Below are 21,636 nucleotides of genomic sequence, written 5' to 3'. Positions count from 1 at the left end.
CGGGCTTATGACTCTCTTTTGCTGATGATCATTTACGCCTGAAATATTGCTGTGCCGCTCCGATAATCAAATTCACTCCCAGTGCGTCATTTGTCTCTAGGGGGCGTCGAGTCTATCACTTTCTCAGTCGGAGCTTGTTGTTGAGGTCAGTATTTTTCTGAAGAAGTTAAACAGATTTTGAAAGACGTCTTGACATGTCTTCGGAGTCTCCCGGTGTGATATGTAATGCCGAACAAGCAAACATTTTACGCTTCATTTGCTGCGACCTTTGATTGATTAGCTGTTAACCAGAGCTGAACAGAAGACAGCATCGAAAGAAATTCATTCTGTCAAAAGAGTCTCAGAGATTGTTTGCTGTACGCCGACAATGCTTACAGAGTCATCTTTAGACCATAACTGACATACCCTCTCAAATATTAGTTTTTTACTTTCAAATTAGAGGTATGTGTCTAGGTGCATCCACCCCAGGCTATTATGGTTAAAATTAGAATATCCGGGGGGAAAAAAAAAACATGTTTAGAAAGTAGAGCAAATACTTTTCAAACAATGCGTCGAATATTTGGTTATTTATGTATCTAAACCATACAGAGACATACATTTTTCTGAGAAAAATGTTTTAACTCGTCTATATTTAACCATTGTCTCCAAATTAGGGACGTCTCTTTTATTGGGAGAGTGGCCTACTTTTTCTAAGACAGAGGGTCTCTCCAACACTGTTATATATCAACTAGCCTACTCTCTATGACTTTATATGGAAGAATAAACCACATAACTCTGAAGGTGGTTGGGAAGTATTGTACTTTTAAGAAAGCAAACTAGCTGTAATATGTCTTACTGAATGTGATTTCTTAATGTATGTAATTGAAAATAATATTTTCGTAAATGTTGGTGTTGTTTTTGTTGCATTGCAATTACTTACCAGAAAATAACGGTAACTACTTTTAAAATTGTCTTATTCTATTGCCTGCATCTTTACAGTATATTGTTTTTGTATTGTTGTTTGTTGTTGTTTAATTCAAGGAATAATAAAGGAAACGTTTCTACACCATTCATGCCCCTGTATGTTTATCTAACGTGTTTACGTCCACGACACTGTATCCACTGTGACCACAAGTCCATTTTATTAATAAAATCAATTTGTTTAGTTTGTTTGGTGTAGTTCTACAAAATATCCAGCAGATGGCAAAGTAGAGACGAGAAGTTGCCACCGGAAATAGATATAAACAAAGCGGAAGTAGTGAAAAATTTCCTCGGTGATTTTTGTAGCTGTGCAGTCAATTTGAGGGAGTGATTGTGTATCAAACTCAGTCATTGTCGTCGTAACGACGCCGAAACATGGACAGATAGTGTTTGTTTAATTTGGTAAGTTGGCAATTTAGCGCGTAATTTTAGGATGCAGCGTGTATAAAGCCGCGCCGCTAGGTTAGCTGCTAATGCTAGCATGTCCGGCTAAATTCAAAGCTTGATAGCTGCTATTGTTTTTAGCACATAACGTTATGTTAGGGTCGGTATTTTACGTGTTTCTTCTCTTTGTTGAAGCTGCACAGTCGCTTAATAGTTTCCTGTCTGGTGTTTTTATTTGACGTGTGTGGTTTTAGTTTGCTAACTTTGTTAATATTTTCAGTAGACCTTACAGCGTTGTTTTATGGTTAAGTGTCTGATCGAAATAATAATAATAATAACTATTTATACTGCACCTTTCAAAACAAAGTTACTAAGTGATTTACAGGGGGAAAGATTGAAATATCATCACTGCAATTAAAGAAAATCAAAAGGCAAAAATAGAAAAGGAAAGAAAATGTACAACTCGAGCAGATAATACATTTTAGAACTTGAAAAACAAAACTTCAGGCTAACATTAGTAAATGGCTTTTTCATAAAGATTATGCAAGGAGGTTTATCAACCTATTTCCTCTGTGATGGTAACTCTTATAATTCCTGCCTATTTCCCCCAGATATACGGACGTGGTCCCTGTAAAAGGTAATTCATCACATCTGTGCCCACCAGGACTGACACATACAGGCGCAGACAAACAACAGTTTTGCCTCTTGTGAAACTCCAGAGTCGATCCACTTTTCCCGTGGCCACCAGCATGGCTAACAGCACCGCAACAGCAGTGAAGGTTCTGCCCCCTGGCCCTGCTGGCAGAAGTAGTCCAGAGGGATCTCAGGTGAGTTCATGTTTTTTTGCTCACCAAATCCAAAGGCGTTGCTGCACCAGCATCTGTATGTAGTCCCACTGACTTGCTTCTGGATAACTGCACACATACATTAATCTCATACTGTAGATTATAAGCAGTAACATGTCTCTTGCTAATATGAGCTACAGAATTGTTAACCAAAAGGGAATAACTACGTTTCATATACTTCATGTGTGTGTTGATTTATTGCATCATTTTGATATTGGCCCAAGTTGTGCAGTTTTCTACCAGACAAACGGTCTACTAATTACAGTCGCACTGGCTCCACAGTCTTTGACATTTACCATTAACGCATTAGTAAGAACTAAGTGACTAATTGTGAACACCAGTGGGACAGGGTTAAATTTGCCTTATTCGCATCTTGTTTTACCTCCTCAAACTATTAGAGTGACAGATTATACATTGTGGTTGGTCTTTTTGGAACTGTATTACATTTGGCATACAGTTTTTATTTTTACATATGAGATCTTTTATAAATATCAATGTCAAAATCACATTTCAGCCCCATACCGCCTTTTGTGGGTCTTGACTTTAAATGTAAATAAATGCCATGTCGGTGCCCTGTTGTCATTTTTGCATTTAGGGCCATCAGTAGACTATGATAGAGAGCACACAACCTCTTCACGCTTGTACTCTTTTGAAGTGAATGGATACATCTGCTTTCTTTCCAGGTGCTCAGTAAGAAGAAGCTTCAGGACCTGGTGAGAGAGATCGATCCAAATGAGCAGCTGGATGAGGATGTTGAGGAGGTCTGTCAGTGGTTTAAATTGTAGTTTAAAGCGTAGAGTAAACATAAGCAGCAGTGGAATTTATGGTGTGAAATTAACACAACTTGCATCATCCAGGTTCTTGTTGCTCTGAAGCTTCCTTAACCTACTGCCACATCCATTATTTGGAAATTTTGTTCTATTGAAAGTCTGGCTGCATGATTAATGGTGTGAGCAGCTGAAAATATGAGGGATTTTTCAGCCATTGTTGCTTTTCATTTATTGAACATGATTGATGGTTTTCAAAATGTCTGTTTCTTTTCAGATGCTGCTACAAATTGCAGATGACTTTATAGAGAGTGTAGTGACAGCAGCTTGTCAACTGGCACGCCATCGCAAGTCCAACACCTTGGAGGTGAAGGATGTTCAATTACATCTTGGTAAGTTGCTGGTGGCTTTTTTCTGTAACACCTAATATTTTCATATATTTAGTGTGTATTTTCAAGCCGTCATGGATTCATGTGCTGTAGAGAAATACAAAAACAAAGATGATTGAAAATGTTATGCCCCCCCAAAAAAATCATGTTTTCCACCCTTGAGTTAAAGTAATTTGTGGTCATCTCCTTGAGTGATTGCAAACATTCACAGTCATAAAATGTAAGAGCTTCCTGAGAAATTTAGTTTAGGGTAACATGGCAACCAAATCACTGGCAGGTACGTTGCCATCTTTGCTGCTATGCTGTGTTTAGTTTAAAGCACGTGCAAAATGTCACGGTGTACAGATTGAAATTATTTGCATCATAACCCTGACAACATTATTAACAGTTTTTGGAAACGAGATGGAAGTTAGATCATGGGTGTTTGACACATCGCTGATATACCGAGTTACCAAAAAGGAAATTATAGCCCTGATGGCACATTTCCTTGCTATAAAGTGTTTGATATCGTTGAATATCTGATGGGAGTAGTTCATACAGCCAATGTCCTGCTGACATTGAACATTGCTTTTCTCAGAGCGCCAGTGGAACATGTGGATTCCTGGTTATGGTTCAGATGAGATCCGGCCGTTCAAGAAGGCTTGCACCACAGAGGCTCACAAACAGGTGAGCCATAGAAGGCTTTGTTTCAGTTGGACATCTTACAATATTCCTGTTAATGGTACATTTAGAGTGTGTACAGGTAGAGAAACATGACAACTGTTGATAAATAATCAATACATTGTCAATATTAGTGATTTGTTTCATATTGTAATGAACACATGCAGTGGGCCTAACTGTTTGCATTTGTTTTCATTCCAGAGAATGGCGCTGATTCGCAAGACAAGCAAAAAGTAGCAAGACTACACCAATATGTTGTACCCACTCTGTGTATTGTCTTTTCTTTTTTTTGTTTCTTCCTTATCAACACTGATTTTTTGGACTAATGAAGATGAAAGAGATGGTTTAGGTGGTTTTTTTTTGTTGTTTTTTGACATTGGATAGTGTTTCATCATGACCCCCTAACTTTTGAGTGTTTTGCCAGCACCATCACACAACAATGTAATTATTGTCTCTGATTCTGTTTTGTTGCCATTAAGCTAAGCCTGGCAGAACTCTATTCATTGCATTTTTGTCAATAAACATTTACTGGAATACTTCTTTTGGATTATGACCACTGCTGTATCCAGTTTACCTTTTGATACTCCGATGTGAATGTTACAGATTCATCTGCCTCCTTTTAACCTGATATTTGTTGTCATCTTGCCAATAATAGATAATAACCGTTGAGTATGTAAGAGATTATGACTCCCCAGTTTACCCACCTTACTCATACAATGTTGTTCATTATAGTTTTTTTAATAAATAGGTCTATAATACCAAATTCCTACTGCAAATGGTTGTCACAAATACAGTAAATTCTTTGTCTCTGTTGTTAGACATGTATGTGCTGTTCTGTATTGTTACTGAATGTAGTAGGTTTTATTACATTAACACATTTATTCCAACCATCCTTGTAAATTTCATTTTTACTTCTATCTATTTCAGCAAATTGCATCAAAGTAATGACAGAATTAATGTTTCCCAGATGTTGACTTTTCACAATGTCAGATTAAAAATAAATAAATGACTGATATTATCAAACACAAATATGTTTTGGAGTATGGCATTTATTGCCAGACTGAACTGAGAAAAAGTTAGCCATGGGTTCTACATACATAGGAAAGGGTTATATTTGAGTTTGTAGGGAACGATTATACCTTGTAACTAGTGTAAAACAAAATTCACTCATTGCTGTTCATTTAAGTGATTCATTCTTTGTGCTTGCAAGTGGTTTCTTAGTACATGACTGCACTGAAGTTGAAGGGTCAAGTGGAGGCAAAACATTTAAAATCATGAATATAATCATTTCACTGTATTTGAAGAGAACCAAGGACACAAACCAATATATAGACAACAGCTGACAACCTCAATTGCTTGCCTTTTGGTTGCAGAAACACAGGAGGCTGTTCATCTGTTAGATGAACAGTCATTACAATGGAAACCTCTCACAACATTTCAAAAGAACAATGTCAAAATGCACCCTAGAGTTTTATTTAATTAATTTCAACAACAGCACCTGAAAACAATCATTCACGTACGGGATGCTGTGCAATTAAAGATGATGCACCAAAGCCTTTTCAAGAGAACTACTCAAGCCCAAAAGATTAATTCACATAGAGGACTAGGTCTATGTTTCTCATCTCGACCAGAGGACCCAATACCTTAACTGCTGCCAGTCATGGACAGAATAAGCAACATAGGTAAAGAATCACAGGTTTGTGTCCAGAATCGATTCTGAGGAGAAAGCAAAAGTGTTCTTATGGTGCTGTCATTCCTAATCTTTTTGACCAATTCCCACTTGCAACCCCTCATAACAAGTTATGACCTTAGTAGGACATGAGCTGTGAGCAGTTTGATGAAAGATTCATTTTTGGTTCAGTGAAAGAGGTAAAAAAACAAAAAAGACCAAGTATTTCACAAGAAAAAAGGCAAAAATTGCACTATAAAAAGAATTTAACAAAAATGAAAGTTTTCTTTCTTAATCATCTTGTGACCTCTCACATATATCCTAAGACCTCTTGGGGCATCAGGTCCCCCAAGCTGGCAACCACTTATCCACTGTACAAAAATCAATAGAAGATGGGATCGTGTCCCATCCTTCCATCCCTCAATATGACATAATTACTACCCCTGCCCCACTAAACTAAGGCAAGCAATGACCTCATAAATCCATGTTAGTCTGGTCAGCTGTGGGCTTAGCATCTCACATAAGAAAGCATGAACCTGTCTGTTGACATTTTCAAGGTTCTATTAATACAAAAAGCTATAGATTTAGCAATTAAACAAGAGTCTACAGCTATGCCAGCGGCTTTGTGAGGCCGAAATAAGGCACACTTTTCAACATGCTCAGTGATAATGCTAACATGCTGATGTTTAGGAGGTAATATTTACCTGGTTCACCATCTTAGTACAGCCTGCTGGCACGCTAACATTTGCCAATTAGCACTAAACACAAACTACAGTCGTGGCTGATGGGAATGTCATTAGTTTTGCAGCTTTTTAGTCACAAGCCAAAGTATTGGGCAAATTGATATTTTGGCCTGATGATGGCGCAAGATGAAAAGTTAAGGGATCTTAAACACATGTAGCAAATTTCACAGCTATCCGTCCAATAATTGTCAAGACACTTCACCCAAAACCTACCTGCTGGTGGTGCTAGATGCAAAGTCAGGGGATCACCAAAGTCAGTAGGAAATAATCCTCTTGATACTATGGATGTCTGTGTGATATCATGGCGAAAAATATCAATTACACAAAGCTTTTATTTCTAAAGTTAAATCTTAACCCATTTCAGGAATGTTTTGTACGTACAAGTGTTTCCGCAAATCAGTCTCTTAATGAATGGTTAAGATTGTATCTTCACAACAATGGTGCAAAAAATGCATTTCAAATCAGTTGGTGTCATGATGGTCACGTTATTGGTTCTACAGTAACATGAGTGCATATAGGTGACCACCACCAGTCCATACTTTAATTACAGCACTTCTTGTTGTTCTTGGGGGCTGTGCTGGACTGTGCCAGGCTGGCTCTCTGTAACTGCAGCGCCTGTGGTGCAGCGCACTTGACGCCATCCCAGCCCTCTTGCAGCTCTACCTCTCCACTCAACAGACCTTGGTAGACCCGTCGAGTCAGCAGCTCAAAGGCATCCCTCACGTTCTGGCCTGTCTTGGCAGAGGCCTCCACATAGGGCATCCCTAGCTGTCCAGCCAGTTTCTCAGCCTCTTCCCGACTCACCGCCCTCTCCCCCTGAACATCTCTGTCACTCTTTTGGCCCACCAGGACGAACAGAACCTTATGCGGCTGCACTCGCTCGCACACCTCAGTATGCCACTCCTTAATATGGTCAAAGGAGGCTCGGTTGGTCATGTCAAACACCAGCAGGCCTCCGACCGAGTTGCGGTAATAAGAGCGGGTCACTGACCTGAGAAATGAACAGAGACACAGGGAAAAAATAAGGAAAAGAGGGAGGAGGTTTGAATTCCAACACATGAAAACCTCCCAAAGCCCTCTCTGGGTAGAACAGGGTTAGTTCAGACTTTGCTACCAACTTATTTCCTGTTCAAATAATCAGCTGATTCTCTGCACTGTTTGAGTTGAGCTTTTTTAGATAAGCAGATTGACAAAGAGTCTGTTTCTTTGTAAGAAATTGATAACCACTATGTTTTTCTCACCCTAATCATGAAACTGTCAAGAGGCACCTAGTTCCACCATGAGTTACTGAATGTTTAAACCAAAGGAAAGGCTTGGTTAAGGGTCCTCCCAGCAGCCAGTTGGTAAAAACTTCCTTCTTCATTAGAATGCTTCTTTATAAAAACAAAGTGGATTTGGCTGAGCTTTTAGCTGTCTCATGTGGGATTAGCAGGCTACAGATGCCATGCAGAGAGGAGGTAAACACAAACAGGCACCGTTTGCAATTTGCTACGGTTCATTCAACTGGAGAACTGAAATAATGAATTTAGAGACAGAATGAAACATATTACTCCTAGTGTTTTCATTAAATATGCTGAGCAGGAAGAATAATGCCTTTTTCCAGATCTGCATTTTCCACATTAAGCATTACACATACTGCTTCTCTGTACACATTGCACACTGATCTTGTGAGGGTGACAGGGTGGATACATAGCTGAAAGCAAACACTGATGAACAGCTCCGGTGTGAATGGAATAACCAGTAGTAGTTTATTTGGATAGTACATTTGCATGCACATGAGTCATTTCTTTAATATTCATCATTAGGACAGTGTTCTTTGTTTTACTGTCTTATGAAAAGAGGCATAAAACAGTGCTGTTCTACTAGGTCTGGTGCATAAAGAAGGCATTCTTTATATCTTAAGACATCCAATAGTGCAAAGAATCCAAGAATCAGAAATCTGTATTTGGAGAGGTGTTAAGTTATAACTGGCACCAATGCAGAAGAGGGTTCATCCTCACCTAAACCTTTCTTGTCCAGCTGTGTCCCAGAACTGCAGCTTGACACGGACCCCTGGCTCCACCTCCAGGAAGTGAACATAGAAGTCTACGCCCACTGTCTGGTTGATGGACTCCAGGAACATGTCTTCAGTGTAGCGCTTCAGCAAGGATGACTTACCCACTGTGGAGTCCCCCAGCATGATGATCCTGAACTGGTACTGCCACAAAGTCAGGTCCATTGTTGCTGGTAGTGGGAAAAGAGGGATAAAGACGGTTAAGACAGCTTGCAGGGATACAGAGCTGTATAAGGAGTACGTTTTGGGAAAGAGAGAAAGAAATAAGATGTACTCTACAGGAATTATCAAAGGAGTTGTAAGGTAGGTTAGGAATGGTTGAGGAGGAATATATTGAACAGTGTGCATGGTGGTTGGACAAAGAGAGAAAGAAAGAGATTAAACCTGCAAGAGACTAGTAATCCCACACCAGCTTCCCATAAATTGGTTCCCTATCTTTGATGCTCCAAATGTTGTGAAACAAGCACAGCAGCCACTCCTTATAAATCTCACAATCAGTAGAGCAGTCTGTGTTCACAGTCATCCCAAACTCCTATGCCGTTGATGGCTGCAGCACAAATCTCTCAGTCTCATTCCCGTGGTGGTTCGTCAAATCCTCAGGTATGTAGAGAAATGTGGCCCGCAAAGTAGATCCCAGTATCGCTGCAGTTCTCATCTGAGTTGCTGATCTTGACTGCTACTGTAAACATGTGCATGAGTGTGCTGTGCAGGGGTGTGGACTTCTAAAGTTTGCCTGTTGATACTTGACAAAAGGTGGGGCAAGAGCACAAGGACACAGGGAGGGCTGTTGAGAAAAGGGAGGGCAGATGTGGGAGAAGGGGGGGGGGGGGGTTATAAGGAAGTCGTAGTTGCATTTAATACCATATCAAAGCAAACCAGGCAGTTTCCTGCTGTCACCAGCTCATAACTGCAGAAAGTGAGGGTGACAATTTGCAGCTATGCTTATCACTTTATGGTCTTGTCTGTAGATTGAACATTGCCAACTAAAACAGGAAGTTGACAACAATGAAGCTTTACATACTCCCTGGGAAACGCTAGGAAAGGCTCAGGATATGCAATTCATTCTTCTACAATAGGTTTGTTGGAGTTTTAATGTTATATTTCCATTAAATATTTTAGTGATGACTACACGTCTACATACTTTAATTTAGTCATTGTGACTATTTTAGTATTAAACATAGGTTCCAGTCATTAAAGGCACATTCTGTGCTCCAAATGTTAACATTAGAGTACCATTTTAAAATCAGAACTCAACTTAGTAAACCATCAACACACTAAATATACAATCAGATGCTGGCATCAATCCCAAATTGATTGAGCTTTTTTAATATGATAATCACTAGACAACAACTTAATCTAAGTAATTGAGGTCTGGTTCTGTAAAGGTTTGTTTACGTAATTTCGGCTACATAAACTCAGCTACAACATTTTCATTTTCTGGGGTGTAATGAATAGGACAGCCTCTAGGGGCTGCTAGAGTGGCTTTAGATTTTTTGTTTTGTCTATAGAGTAGTGCCATCAGTCACAGCAAAGCTTTTCAGTCTCTTTAAGACGTATGAGAGTATCAATGCATGTCTCTTTACAGTTTTGCTTCAAAACTATAAGTGTCAGTCATTGGTAAAAAGCAGAACTTGTGATTCTCAGCTCCACTAGAATAAAGGCCAGGTTGTCAAGAGGAATAAAAATATATTTATTCAGAATGAACACCCATATTGCATCACACACACACGTCTGAACTTAATATAAAAATATGCCATGTTTGTTCATACAACTGGGTCACCAACAGATAAATGAAGGCATTGGTAGCAATGACCTATCCAGGTCTAGTTATGAATTAATGTCACTTGATCTAACAAGACTGCAAGCGAAAATGTAAAGCTTGAGGCTTAACATCTACAGTTGGCTGCTACTGATGTTTTAAGACCAAGTTTAGGTTTTTGTTTCAGTTTTTAGACATCAGTTCTCATATGCCAAGCTTTCATTTTCAGTTAATATTGTTGACTCAAAGGTCACTTTAGGTCCGCTGGACTGTCAGATGACTGTGCATCAGTTTAACTTATTTCAGGAAGTTGTGGGTCAGATATGGCAGTAAAAGGCAATGGAGTTAAAAACCGTGTTTGTTGATGTCAGCAGGCAAAAGGTCTCAAACATAAAAGTCATGCAACCTGAACTGGTGAGTTCAGGTTTAATGTGTAAAAACGTAACCCAAAGTTTGCCTATTACAACTTTCATACTGAAGTTAAAACCCATTGTCCTTGTAATATGGGGTGCCTTATCAATTCACTTCATCACAACAGAAAAAACAAATATATTCCCCACAGTCCCAAAAGCACACCTTTGTGGTCCAGTTTAATCTCCAACTTGTACAGATTTGCATGTACACGCCATGTGATACAGTGCAAGATTATTTGAAACCTGAATGGCATGTAGTTTACACACATTTGTGTAGTAACCCTGAACAAATAATATATGTAAGCTGGTATTACGCCTAAAAAGGAGAAATACATAAATACATAAAATAAAATCTTAACATACAAAAACAAACATTTGAAAAGAGGCCAATGTATCAATGATATGTTTAACTGTCATGACACACTGGCAATATTTGGGCGCTGCAAACTGTAAACCTGATTGCACAGACCCCGACTCCGAGCCTAACCTTTTGTCACAGTTGCTATGCTTCCCGCAAAATGATCTGCTTATCTGAGCTAGTAAGTGTCTAAGCTATGTAACTGCAAAATACACTATCCATCTCCTCACAATTCTGCCCAAGCATCATGACCTTAAAAGTTGCAAGACATTGCACATACAGTATACTGATAGGCTGATGTCTTTCCATTCAACAAAGGTTTTCTGTACAGGTATTCTACAATGTCCACATTTTTTCTTAAAATTCCCCATAAACACTTTATTCAGGTTTTTGCTTACTGCAGCAACTCTGAAGCCCTACAGACCTGAAGGCAAGACATCCCTTTACCTTTATAAAATCACTGAAGGCATAATATATTTAGAGTATAAATTATTAACATATTGTACCGACTAGGGTGTAAAAACAGTTCAATAAAAATGATTTTGCAGTGTCAGTTAAGGGCAGACCTGCTTTTTTTTCTGGGCCTTGCATTTATCTGCATGAGTGACACGAACACAATTACATGTGCTTTAGACTCAGGACAAAGAGGGGAACTTCAGCTCAGAAATGTCCACGTCAGGAGAGCTGCTGCTGCTGCTGCTGCGGTCGCTGTAAGTGTCCCTGCAATGAAAGATGAATACATAAAATGAGTATTATAGCAGTAAAGCCTGACAGGGATTGCTTTATTGTGCAATGATAACAGAGTGTCACTGTAAACTGTGGCTGTAATACCCATGGGTCTTTTGATATAACTACATCGCATAATAATATAGGAGTGGAGATTATGACACTGAATAAAAGTATGCTCGTAAATTTCCATTGATGTTGACAAGACAACTAAATCGAGTAAATTCAAAGATGTACACTATGTACTTATGATACTTTATACACAATGAAAAAAGGTGCTTACGTTCCCCCATCTATGTAATGTACCAATCAAAGGTAAGGTAGATCTTAATGTCAGCTAAGACATCAAATATGAACAACTATACACCAAGAGAATAAATGTGATTTGATGTCACTCCAAAAAGAGCCCCTAAATTTAATTCAGAGAATACTTGTCACCCAGTGCAGAGGGGAAAAAAGATTGATATAAAGCAGTAGAAAAACACTTCAATTTACTGTTGAATTTATTGCAAAACTGTAGAAAAATCAAAGAGGAATGTCAGAGAACAAACAACAGTTAGAGCTAAATCTATGAACTGCTGGAGAATCACACAGTAATTTAGTGGTTTCATCAAATACAGTTCGACTAACACTGTAGGAGCCATGTATATATTTATATTATTTGTTTATTGCCATCCCACCTATTATGTATGACATGATGTCACAGGGTTGGACCGGCAATAACGTTTGTCTATTTATTCACCTGTTCACCTGCATGGCGGCGTCTCAGAGGGGGTGAGTAAGGTTCCCACATTTTGTTGACCGCAATTGCACGCAAATATCACAGCATGCACATTAACCACATGCCACATAACTGCATATACTGGATTTTGTTCGTGTCATTTTACTTTGAAATTAAGAATAAATCTTTAAATGCACAACCTGAAGTGGGCCTGGATCATTCAAATTGCACGCCATACAGGTGTAGATCGTTCCCTGCCTCAGCCTCTCAGCGGCTTACGGTGGTTGGAAGAAGTCGCTACAAACACATTGCTGTGTCAGAGCTTACCGTGGAGAAAGGCGACAGCCCTTGGTCAAGTAGCTCTGGAGTTTTCCTGCAGCAGCCAGCATGAGACCAAAGTATGGAGGAGAAGGTTTGATGGGCCGTGAGGTGAACTCTGGATGATACTGCACTCCAACAAAGTAACAATGATCTGAAAGAGCAAAGACAGGTCGATTATTACAGACACATTGACCTCCACTACATTAGGCTACATATACCAGTTAGCATGTGACTTATATATAAATATATACTTATATACTCTATAAAACAGCTAACATATTTATACATATAACTCAGAAGGACCATTTCAGGCAAAGATGGTAAGAGTACTTGCTAAAGTATACAGCATGCTGTATTCATTAGTTTCCACTCACCCTCTAATTCAATGACCTCCATTCTCTCTCCTTCAACATCCTGCCCGACAAAATGAAGGCCATTTTTTTCAAAGTGGTGCTTCAGCTCAGGGTTCACCTAAAATGACAAAAAGGTTCATCTGGACACAAAGACGAAACGCAGAAAGACTAAAAGGGAACCTCATGTCCCTGCAACATGTACAGGCAGAAGAAGTGTTGCACTCCCACAAAAAAAACTTTAAAATTGAGTTGGTCTACCTCAAATCTGTGTCTGTGCCTCTCGTCAACATATTCCACATCTCCGTACAGTCTTCCTAGAACAATGAAATAACAGTCATCAGAAACACAATAGCTGGAAAGACCAAAAAGCCAACAGCCCACCATTAATTTAAGGAGGACACATACTCAGTACACTGGATTTGTTGGAGTTGAAAATGGTCCGCCTCTTCCCCAACCTCATAGTCCCACCCATCTGTCCTGGGTTGTGCTCTGGCATGTCAATCACCTGTCGAGATCAAACAGGATGTTAAAACCATTCTGGTAAAGCCTCTGCTGATATGCGATATGAGCACTGCAGAAAAATATGACCTACCACAGGGTACTGGGATTCTGGATTAAATTCTGTGGAGTTGGCATCTGAAAAAGATAAGCAAAACTGATCTAAGCTCAAATCAGCAGGCCTATGCTTCTTTCTTCAATAAATTAGAAACCATAGGAATCAAATGTCTTGCAATTTCTTAGCAGTGTCCCCAGCTGAACTGCAGTATTACTCACCTTCCCATCCGAGAACATTGCGGGCGAACTCGCACACTGCCAGCTGCATGCCCAAACATACCCCTGCACAAAACAAGACCAGCAGGATTCTTGCATAATGAGAGCCATTGTTAAGATTCATAAATAAAAGACTGAACAAGATCCCCACTGTGCAAACCACTTGCATGACTAACACTATAGTATTTGCATATGATTATACAGTGCCTATAAAAAGTATTCACCTCTCTTTAGACCTGAAGCAGATGCAATTAAGCTTTTTTCTGACCAACCAAAAAAAAAATCTTGTGAGTGAGAACAAATCTCTACAAATGGATCTAAATTATATACAAATATAACAATATCGTGCCGTGTATGTGTGTGTGTGTGTATATATATACATATATACACACACACACACATACAGACATGTCCAGTCATCAGGTTTGCTTATAACATGAAATCTTAAAAATATGATATAATGAAGGAAAATTTATAAGAAAGCGTTTTCGAATCTCTCTTACCCAGCAATGGCTTATTCTGTTTCCTCGCCCAGTTAATAGCCAGCATCTTGCCTTCCGTCCCTCTCACACCAAAACCTCCTGGTACCAACACACCACTGTGGGAAGCAAGAAAGGAATGACAGCCTCAGTTCATCTTAGAAATTAGTCGAGATTATTTTTGAGACAAACATTACACAAAATAAACTGAAAAACTGAGATTTTTTGTATGACGTGTATTATTTTGCTAAAAAGATACAACTCTTGAAAGACAGCGAGTACAATTCTTTTTATAGGATACTATGCAGAGAGACATTAATACGTCCGTAGTTTATAGTGAAGATAGAAATATAACCTGTACTTGCTTGCAAGCTTTGGCGATAAAATGGATATTAATTGCAACACTCTCATTCACACAATATAATTTTCCTGAAGACAATTATGTATAGGAAATCACATAAATAATTGGGATAATTTAAGTTATTCGAATCCTCATTCTTCACACATGCATGAGGAGACATTTTCCTGTGGCACTAACTACTTTCTGTTGATCTCTGTATTCAAATCCTGTAACTCCATATTTGGAGGTAGTCAATCCAGTGAGTTAGTTCAATAAATTATTAGTGGCTACTAAACTAGCTTGCTATTTCGCATGCATTTGTTTTTTTGCATTTGAGATAGTATGTGGTAAGAAATTATTGCTTATAATCTTATTAGGATACGCTGGCTGTCTCCCTATACTTTTAAAACGAATGCATCCACACACAGAAAACAAGCTTCAAAAGTCTGTTTTCGTTTCAGCCCCATTTTTGAAATATAAAGTTTTATAGTACATTGCAGATGTAATCTATATATGAAGATGTAATAAAACATTATGCATTTCTACAAAGCACAGAAGTCCACTGATCATTCTACGAAGCTGCATAAACCCCTGGGCATGACAGCACTCTGCCGCCATCATGTGGCATATGTGACAACACTGTCTCACCAGAGTGATAAACTTAATATATATTGTTGCAAATTTTAAACATCATCCAAGTTTATTGGCACTAGTGTTCTCCCAGGTTTGTCTACTCACTGAGAACTGCAGAGTTTTTGCCAGGCCTCATGATATTTCACTGGCTCATCTTGCAGAGTAGTAGTCTCCAGGTCTACAGAGTCTATGTACTGTAATAATAAACATATCAGTCAACATCACAGCCAACAGGCTAACTATAAATGTGGGCAAAAGTTAGTCATTATGTTTGTTTTCTTAAAGTGTCCTGTAACAACAATCAACACAAACTGCAAATCGGTGATGCTAAATCCAAAAATCAATACACAAAATATAAAAGTGTGAAATGTTTCCATACCTTGACCTCTAGTTTGTGATTAATGGCGAGGGCTGAGTGTTCTAGGGCCTTGATAACGGAGGTGTAGGAGTCGGCTAACTTTGTGTATTTCCCCACCAGGGCTATGGAAACATGCTCCAAGAGACGGTCAGATCTGAGAAGAGAGGGAGAAGAGTCTCAGTACTGACCTGGTTCATCATTTAATCCTAACTCCGCAGCTAGTCAAAGAACAATTCAATGTTCAGTGATTTAACCTCCACCCTGTAGTGACTGAGGAACATTTGTCTTTCAGAGTTCAACAGTCTTTGGTTTGTAACACAATTCCCAGAAGTGACAAAGTACCCGAGTGATTAAACTGACTGTTCTATAACTGTGAGGTTAATGATTTGTGTTTCTGGTTAGCAGCTAAGACAGACTTCCTCACCTGTCAGCCATCTCCTTCCACTTTGTGAGCATCTTCCTCGGCCTCATCTCAATAGGCAGGTTCAGCCGTTCACAGAAGTAGCTCACAACACCCTGGTCCTCCAGCAGCAGGGGCACTCTGTAGACTGAGGAGACATCTTGGACACAGATCACCTGGAGAGAAGCAATGTTAACATTTTTACATTAACATAAACTTGTGATGTACAATATAATTGTCCGTCTGATAAAAACAAAAAAACAACAACAAACGTATGAAAATTACTCAACATAACAATTACATATATGGTAAGTTATAATGCTGTTTATTTGTGGTGGCTTTTGTGATATTTTCAGACATTTGAGGCTAGAGGTTCTCAAAATACATGCTGGAGCTTTGTGCGCCACGGACATTGAAACAATACAGTTGCACAATCAGATAACGATTTATTATTGAAATATTATTCAAACCTAATTGATACTAGCATGCAGCGAAGTAGTAGATACCCTCACTTACTTCTACTCATGTCCTTCTTATACGCACTTTATATCAATTATATTACATAATTATAATACAATTCCATGACTGCAGATGTAGGGGGTGACAACATGAATTGTACCAGTGTTCATCACTAATGTTAGCACCATTTTTTGTTATAAATAAATAGTCACAGTACTTCACCTGTGTGGGCTCCACGTGACAAAACATGGAGATCTTCTCCTTGACAGACGATTCTAGGGGCGTTGAACAGCGGCACATAATCTGACAAAAATCAATTTGTTTATTTTATGTCATATTATACAACAGGACTAGAGTATAGTCTCAAAGATTCCTATCTAAACATATCGTATATTTTATGTCAGATTTTATTTGGTTGTGCACACGATGAGATGAATACATAACCAAGAAGTATTGGTTATAGATTTCTATACATAAAGGGAAAGTGGAGGCATAGCCCGTTTATATCTGGGATTCAGGAAGGAATGACAAGTTTAAGAAGAAATTGTAATCTGACTCACCAAATCTGGAGACAAGCCCAGTCCTCTGAGCTCTCGGACACTGTTCTGAGTCGGTTTGGTTTTCTGCTCTCCTGTAGTATTTGGCTAAGAACACAAAAGCAAATATATCCAAATTGTCGCATAAATGTGTGAGAAAAATAAACCAGTGGGGATTTTCCCCTTTCCTTCAATAAAAAAAACGGAATAAAACAAAAATTAAAATATGACGCAAAATAAAATTAAAAATAATAATGCAGATGTAGTGATCCTGCAGTTATCTCTTTTTCTGTGATACCTGGTGATGAATACATGACGTGTGTTCACCAGTGTGCCATACCTGTGGTATCAGGCTGACATGGATGTTGCAGAAGTTCTCCTTCTTCACCTTGAACTGGAACTGTCTGAAGGCCTCGATGAAGGGCATGCTCTCAATGTCCCCCACTGTCCCTCCCAGCTGTTGACACCAAACACCAGCTTAGAACACAGGACTGCATTCATGAACACACACACACACACACACGCGTTGGTTCTCAGTACCTTACATAACCCTGACACAGCCTTATAAAAGTGCAAAATATCATCAGCTGTACTCTGCCCATAATACTGACAGAGCAGATTTTGATGTATGACATAAAAAAAAAAGCTGGAGGCAAGGCAAGGAAAGGCAAGTTTACTTTTATAGCACCTTTCAACAACAAGGCATTTCGAAGTGCTTTACATTAGACAGAAAGGCATTAAGAAAATATATAAAAGAAACAAAAAGGCAATATAAAAAGACAAATAGGATTTTAGTAAAATAAGAGTAAAATAGAAGATAAAAATGATTGTCTTAATGTGTCTGAGTCCATGACTACATCAAGATCTCTGGCCTGATTTGTGGTCTTTAACGTTAAAGACTGGAGGTGAGCACTGACTTTTGATTATTTCTGTTTTATGACAGGGTAATAATTTACCTTTGTTTATGAGGATTTGACCCTTTTCAGCTACAAATATACTAAAGATTAAATACTTTTATCAGTACACTCACTTTGACTCACTTCATCTACCACTAAAATTTACTTTTATTTTTTCCCCACTTTCCCCAACAGAGCCAGGCTTACAGAGGACGATAGTTTTACAGACTCCTCAACAAATCCTTTTTAAACGCCACGAGTTTTCAGTAACGTTTGTTTTTCCTCTTTCACTGACACACCCATATGTTCAGCAACGCCTCCGACTGCCTGCTGAATGCTGCTAATATCTTCTATTGCTTCAGGCAACATGCTTGGCTTTATTTCTGATTGGAAAACTTCTCTATAACACACTAAAAAAATGCCCTGGTCTCAAATCACTCAACAGTGGCCCATGGGAGTTGTTGAAATTTGTGAGACTTTTGACTCGACAAAAAGGTTTTCAGTGTCCTTTCAGTGGCCATCTGCACAAATTCCCACTTGATGAGAACAGAGACAAGTACCTAAAACCAACTTACCTCTATTACACAGACTTGAGGCTCCACACCATCATAATCTACTGAGATCGTGGCCTGCTTCATCACCCACTCCTGGATGGCATCTGTTATGTGGGGAACCACTGGGAACAGATTTATAGAATAAAAGTCATATAAAACCAATCAGCACTGCTCACTGGAAATACATGGAGGCTCTTGTTTGCAAATAATAAATTATCCTTTGGAATAAGAGACAAAGACGGATACTGTGTTTTAGTGTTTCACTGCTATTCATCTCACCATAAATAGACGCAACAGGTTTTCCAAATTCTCTGTCCTACAGGCACATTGGAAAATACAAACTGTGTGCTGTGCTGCATTTCTTGGCAGCAAACTTTTGCCAAAGGTGCACTCACTCACCCTGTACAGTCTTGCCCAAGTAATCGCCCCTCCTCTCCTTGTTGATGACTGACTGGTAGATCTTTCCAGTGGTGAGGTTGTTGTCTCTGGTAAGACGGATGTCCAGAAAACGCTCATAGTTCCCCAAGTCCAGATCCACCTCCCCGCCGTCATCGAGAACAAATACTTCACCTGCACAACACAGATATTACATCCATTATTAATCAAACGGAAGATCCAATACTGGTAGACAGAACAAATACCTGTTGTATGGAAACAGTTTGACCCATGCCACTCAGCTGAGGGTGGTCTGTCTACGTACTAGGCCACATGCTGCACATCTTGTCATATTTTAACTACAGGACTTAACTACACAATCAAATAATAACAGCAACCTTGTTGAGTGCACTCAATTACTGACCATGTTCATAAGGTGAAAATGTGCCAGCATCAATATTGATGTAGGGATCGATTTTGATAGCTGTGACGTGAAGACCGCAGGACTTGAGGATTGTTCCCACGCTGCTGGCAATGATGCCCTTACCGATACCAGATATGACACCACCAGTAACCAGGATGTACTTCATGGTGACATGTGAAAACTACACACAAATAACAAGAGGACATTTATTAATTAAATAAACTTGGCACAACACTTCCAAGGCATGTGTCCAACTAAACCTGCTCAACTACATGTGAGGTGAAGAGCTGATGCAATAATACATTAAAAGCTGTGGATGTGCTCTATTCATGTGATTTCTCATTGGTCGAAATTGAACCTAGTGGTCTGTTTTAGTCCTTTTATTCCACTGTTGTCAAACTTTGTTAATGTAACATTAAACATCCCTGTAACAGCATTAGATTTAACTTACATTCCTGTGTTTTCAAAAGGTGGCTCCGCAATTGTTTACATGTGGATAGGATTTGTGCCTTCAAGTTCTCCAGGCACATATCGCAAGGTGACACTGAACGAGCAAATCCGACAAAATCAAAAGCATCCCACCCTAAACTGAGAGTGTTGCTCATAGCTTACGGTCACTGCATGTTTAACATTGCGTTCAACCACATGATATGAAATGACATGGCGGGAAATACTAGCGACACAATAAGCGCGCAAATAGGAAGGAAGATACTCCTGTGAGCTCTCTGGGTTTGGGAAGTTTGGCCTAGCTTAGCTAGCTATCGTTCCACAAATGGCCAAAAGAACTGCTTTGCCACAACCAGTCGTGTGAGCTATATGTATGCGTTGTTTACTACAAGGAAACGTTAATCGACAGAGGTAGAGTTATTATGTGCAGCCTGTGTGACGTACACAGCAACGAACAGCAGCTAAGTTAGCTAACTTAGCTAATTGAGACCAATTTCGACCAATTTAGCAACATTTTAACTTTAAGCTGGTATGTGACTCTCTAGCACACAATGGATGTTCTTAAAACCACACGAACTTACCTAACGGCTTAAGACAAAGACGGTGCTGGTAAGTAGCGTTTAATCACAGTAACTGCTGTGAATTTAACTGACTCTGTTTCTATTTACGAAGCGTCAGGCTCCACGTTCCTGCTGCAGCAGAAACACGTGTTCGAGAAGCTGACTGATCCACTTCTCCACAGTACAGCTTGTTTCCTTCCGTTTCAGTGAAGGTGAAAAATGGTAAGCCCTCTTCGAAGTCTGTCAGGCAGACCTTAGGCCACCACCCCCACCGGATCCACCAATCAGGTGGGTGCAAGCATGGTAATGTCTCCCTGAGAAGCTGAACTCGGGGCGATACTTTCCTCATCTATTATGTTTTCGCCGTATGACTTTACATGTATTGTAGAAAATGAAACATTTCAAGGTCAATGCAAGTGTAAGTTATTGTCATACGATGGATATTAATAAAAAATTGATCAGCCTCAATGAAATATAGTCAGTTAATCATGTTGTCCCGTCCTTGTACCGTAAGTTGACATCTTCCCTCTGACTGTTTATTATTAATATATTTTACATATTGTTTATATATATATTTTTTTATTTTTTTCTATTGTAAATGTGTGTATTTTATATTTAGGTCTCTTTACAGTACTTGCTTTTTTCTTACTAAGTTTATTATGCACCAAAATACCAAGCCAAATTCCAGTATATTAAAACCTGCTCGGCAATAAACCTGATTCTGATTCTTGGACATATAATTTTACTAATAAATTCAAACTATCTCGATTATTTTTATCCTATAATTATGCCACCTGCTATACTTTTATTTGTTCTTTGAAAAAGCAGTCTAACCACTAGATGGCGTATGAGTTCTATGTTGCATTATTCAGCAGCCATCTGAGGCTAAATTGAGCTTTTAACATGCATAAGGTTACTCACAAATAATGAACCCATTTACTTTATGGAGGAAAATAAGGCATCCCATATAGCAGCAAAGACATTGATACTGCTGTAATCATGTAATTTCCTTATAGATTCTGGTTTGGTCAAGTGATGCACTACAAAACAGAGCGATGGGCCCTCAAAACCACATTAATACAGTCACACTGTCTCTGAGATATTAAAGTTTTCCTTCATGTATTCACTGCCGTGCTGCTCCAGTTTTGCTGTGGGTAATGAGAGTGGTGATTCTAATTCATTTCTGTCCATGATCTTGATCTAATTAAAGACCTCATCCCTGCCACCTCATTTTCATAAGCTGTTCCCTTCAATTACATCTGACAAGTGAGCACAGACACACA

General features: G+C 39.1%; 3 protein-coding genes across 5 annotated transcripts; 1 reads left to right on the top strand and 2 right to left on the bottom strand.

Annotated features, from left to right (window-relative positions):
• The first annotated feature begins 1,236 nt into the window (after window positions 1-1,236).
• On the top strand, window positions 1,237-5,023 carry taf12 (TAF12 RNA polymerase II, TATA box binding protein (TBP)-associated factor). The gene is made up of 6 exons (XM_070911566.1): window positions 1,237-1,362; window positions 1,956-2,171; window positions 2,873-2,950; window positions 3,234-3,348; window positions 3,923-4,011; window positions 4,207-5,023. The coding sequence occupies exons 2-6, from the start codon at window positions 2,094-2,096 to the stop codon at window positions 4,240-4,242; spliced, it is 396 nt and encodes a 131-aa protein (XP_070767667.1). The 5' UTR covers window positions 1,237-1,362; window positions 1,956-2,093; the 3' UTR covers window positions 4,243-5,023.
• A 144-nt stretch (window positions 5,024-5,167) lies between these two features.
• rab42b (RAB42, member RAS oncogene family) lies at window positions 5,168-9,167 on the bottom strand. Of its 3 annotated transcripts, none has more exons than XM_070911564.1 (3): window positions 8,855-9,167; window positions 8,418-8,640; window positions 5,168-7,408 (listed from the first exon to the last, which is right to left on the bottom strand). In XM_070911564.1, exons 2-3 carry the CDS (start codon window positions 8,633-8,635, stop codon window positions 6,958-6,960), a joined length of 669 nt encoding a protein of 222 aa, XP_070767665.1. In that variant the 5' UTR covers window positions 8,636-8,640; window positions 8,855-9,167; the 3' UTR covers window positions 5,168-6,957. The 3 variants fall into 3 exon arrangements, with proteins under 3 accessions (XP_070767665.1, XP_070767664.1, XP_070767666.1); XM_070911563.1 differs by having other exon boundaries at window positions 8,963-9,167; XM_070911565.1 differs by lacking the exon at window positions 8,855-9,167 and adding an exon at window positions 8,750-8,779.
• Window positions 9,168-10,791: 1,624 nt separating this feature from the next.
• LOC139289818 (CTP synthase 1-like) lies at window positions 10,792-20,500 on the bottom strand. The gene is made up of 18 exons (XM_070911455.1): window positions 20,375-20,500; window positions 19,347-19,527; window positions 18,947-19,117; window positions 18,569-18,669; window positions 17,438-17,554; window positions 17,122-17,205; window positions 16,784-16,864; window positions 16,127-16,278; window positions 15,724-15,856; window positions 15,450-15,538; window positions 14,396-14,490; window positions 13,896-13,958; window positions 13,714-13,757; window positions 13,527-13,626; window positions 13,380-13,435; window positions 13,143-13,239; window positions 12,775-12,919; window positions 10,792-11,720 (listed from the first exon to the last, which is right to left on the bottom strand). Exons 2-18 carry the CDS (start codon window positions 19,510-19,512, stop codon window positions 11,636-11,638), a joined length of 1,779 nt encoding a protein of 592 aa, XP_070767556.1. The 5' UTR covers window positions 19,513-19,527; window positions 20,375-20,500; the 3' UTR covers window positions 10,792-11,635.
• Window positions 20,501-21,636: the final 1,136 nt, after the last annotated feature.

The sequence above is a fragment of the Enoplosus armatus genome, chromosome 9, assembly GCF_043641665.1.
Source record: "Enoplosus armatus isolate fEnoArm2 chromosome 9, fEnoArm2.hap1, whole genome shotgun sequence".
NCBI lineage: Eukaryota > Metazoa > Chordata > Actinopteri > Centrarchiformes > Enoplosidae > Enoplosus > Enoplosus armatus.
This window is presented reverse-complemented; position numbering and strand designations above follow the sequence as displayed.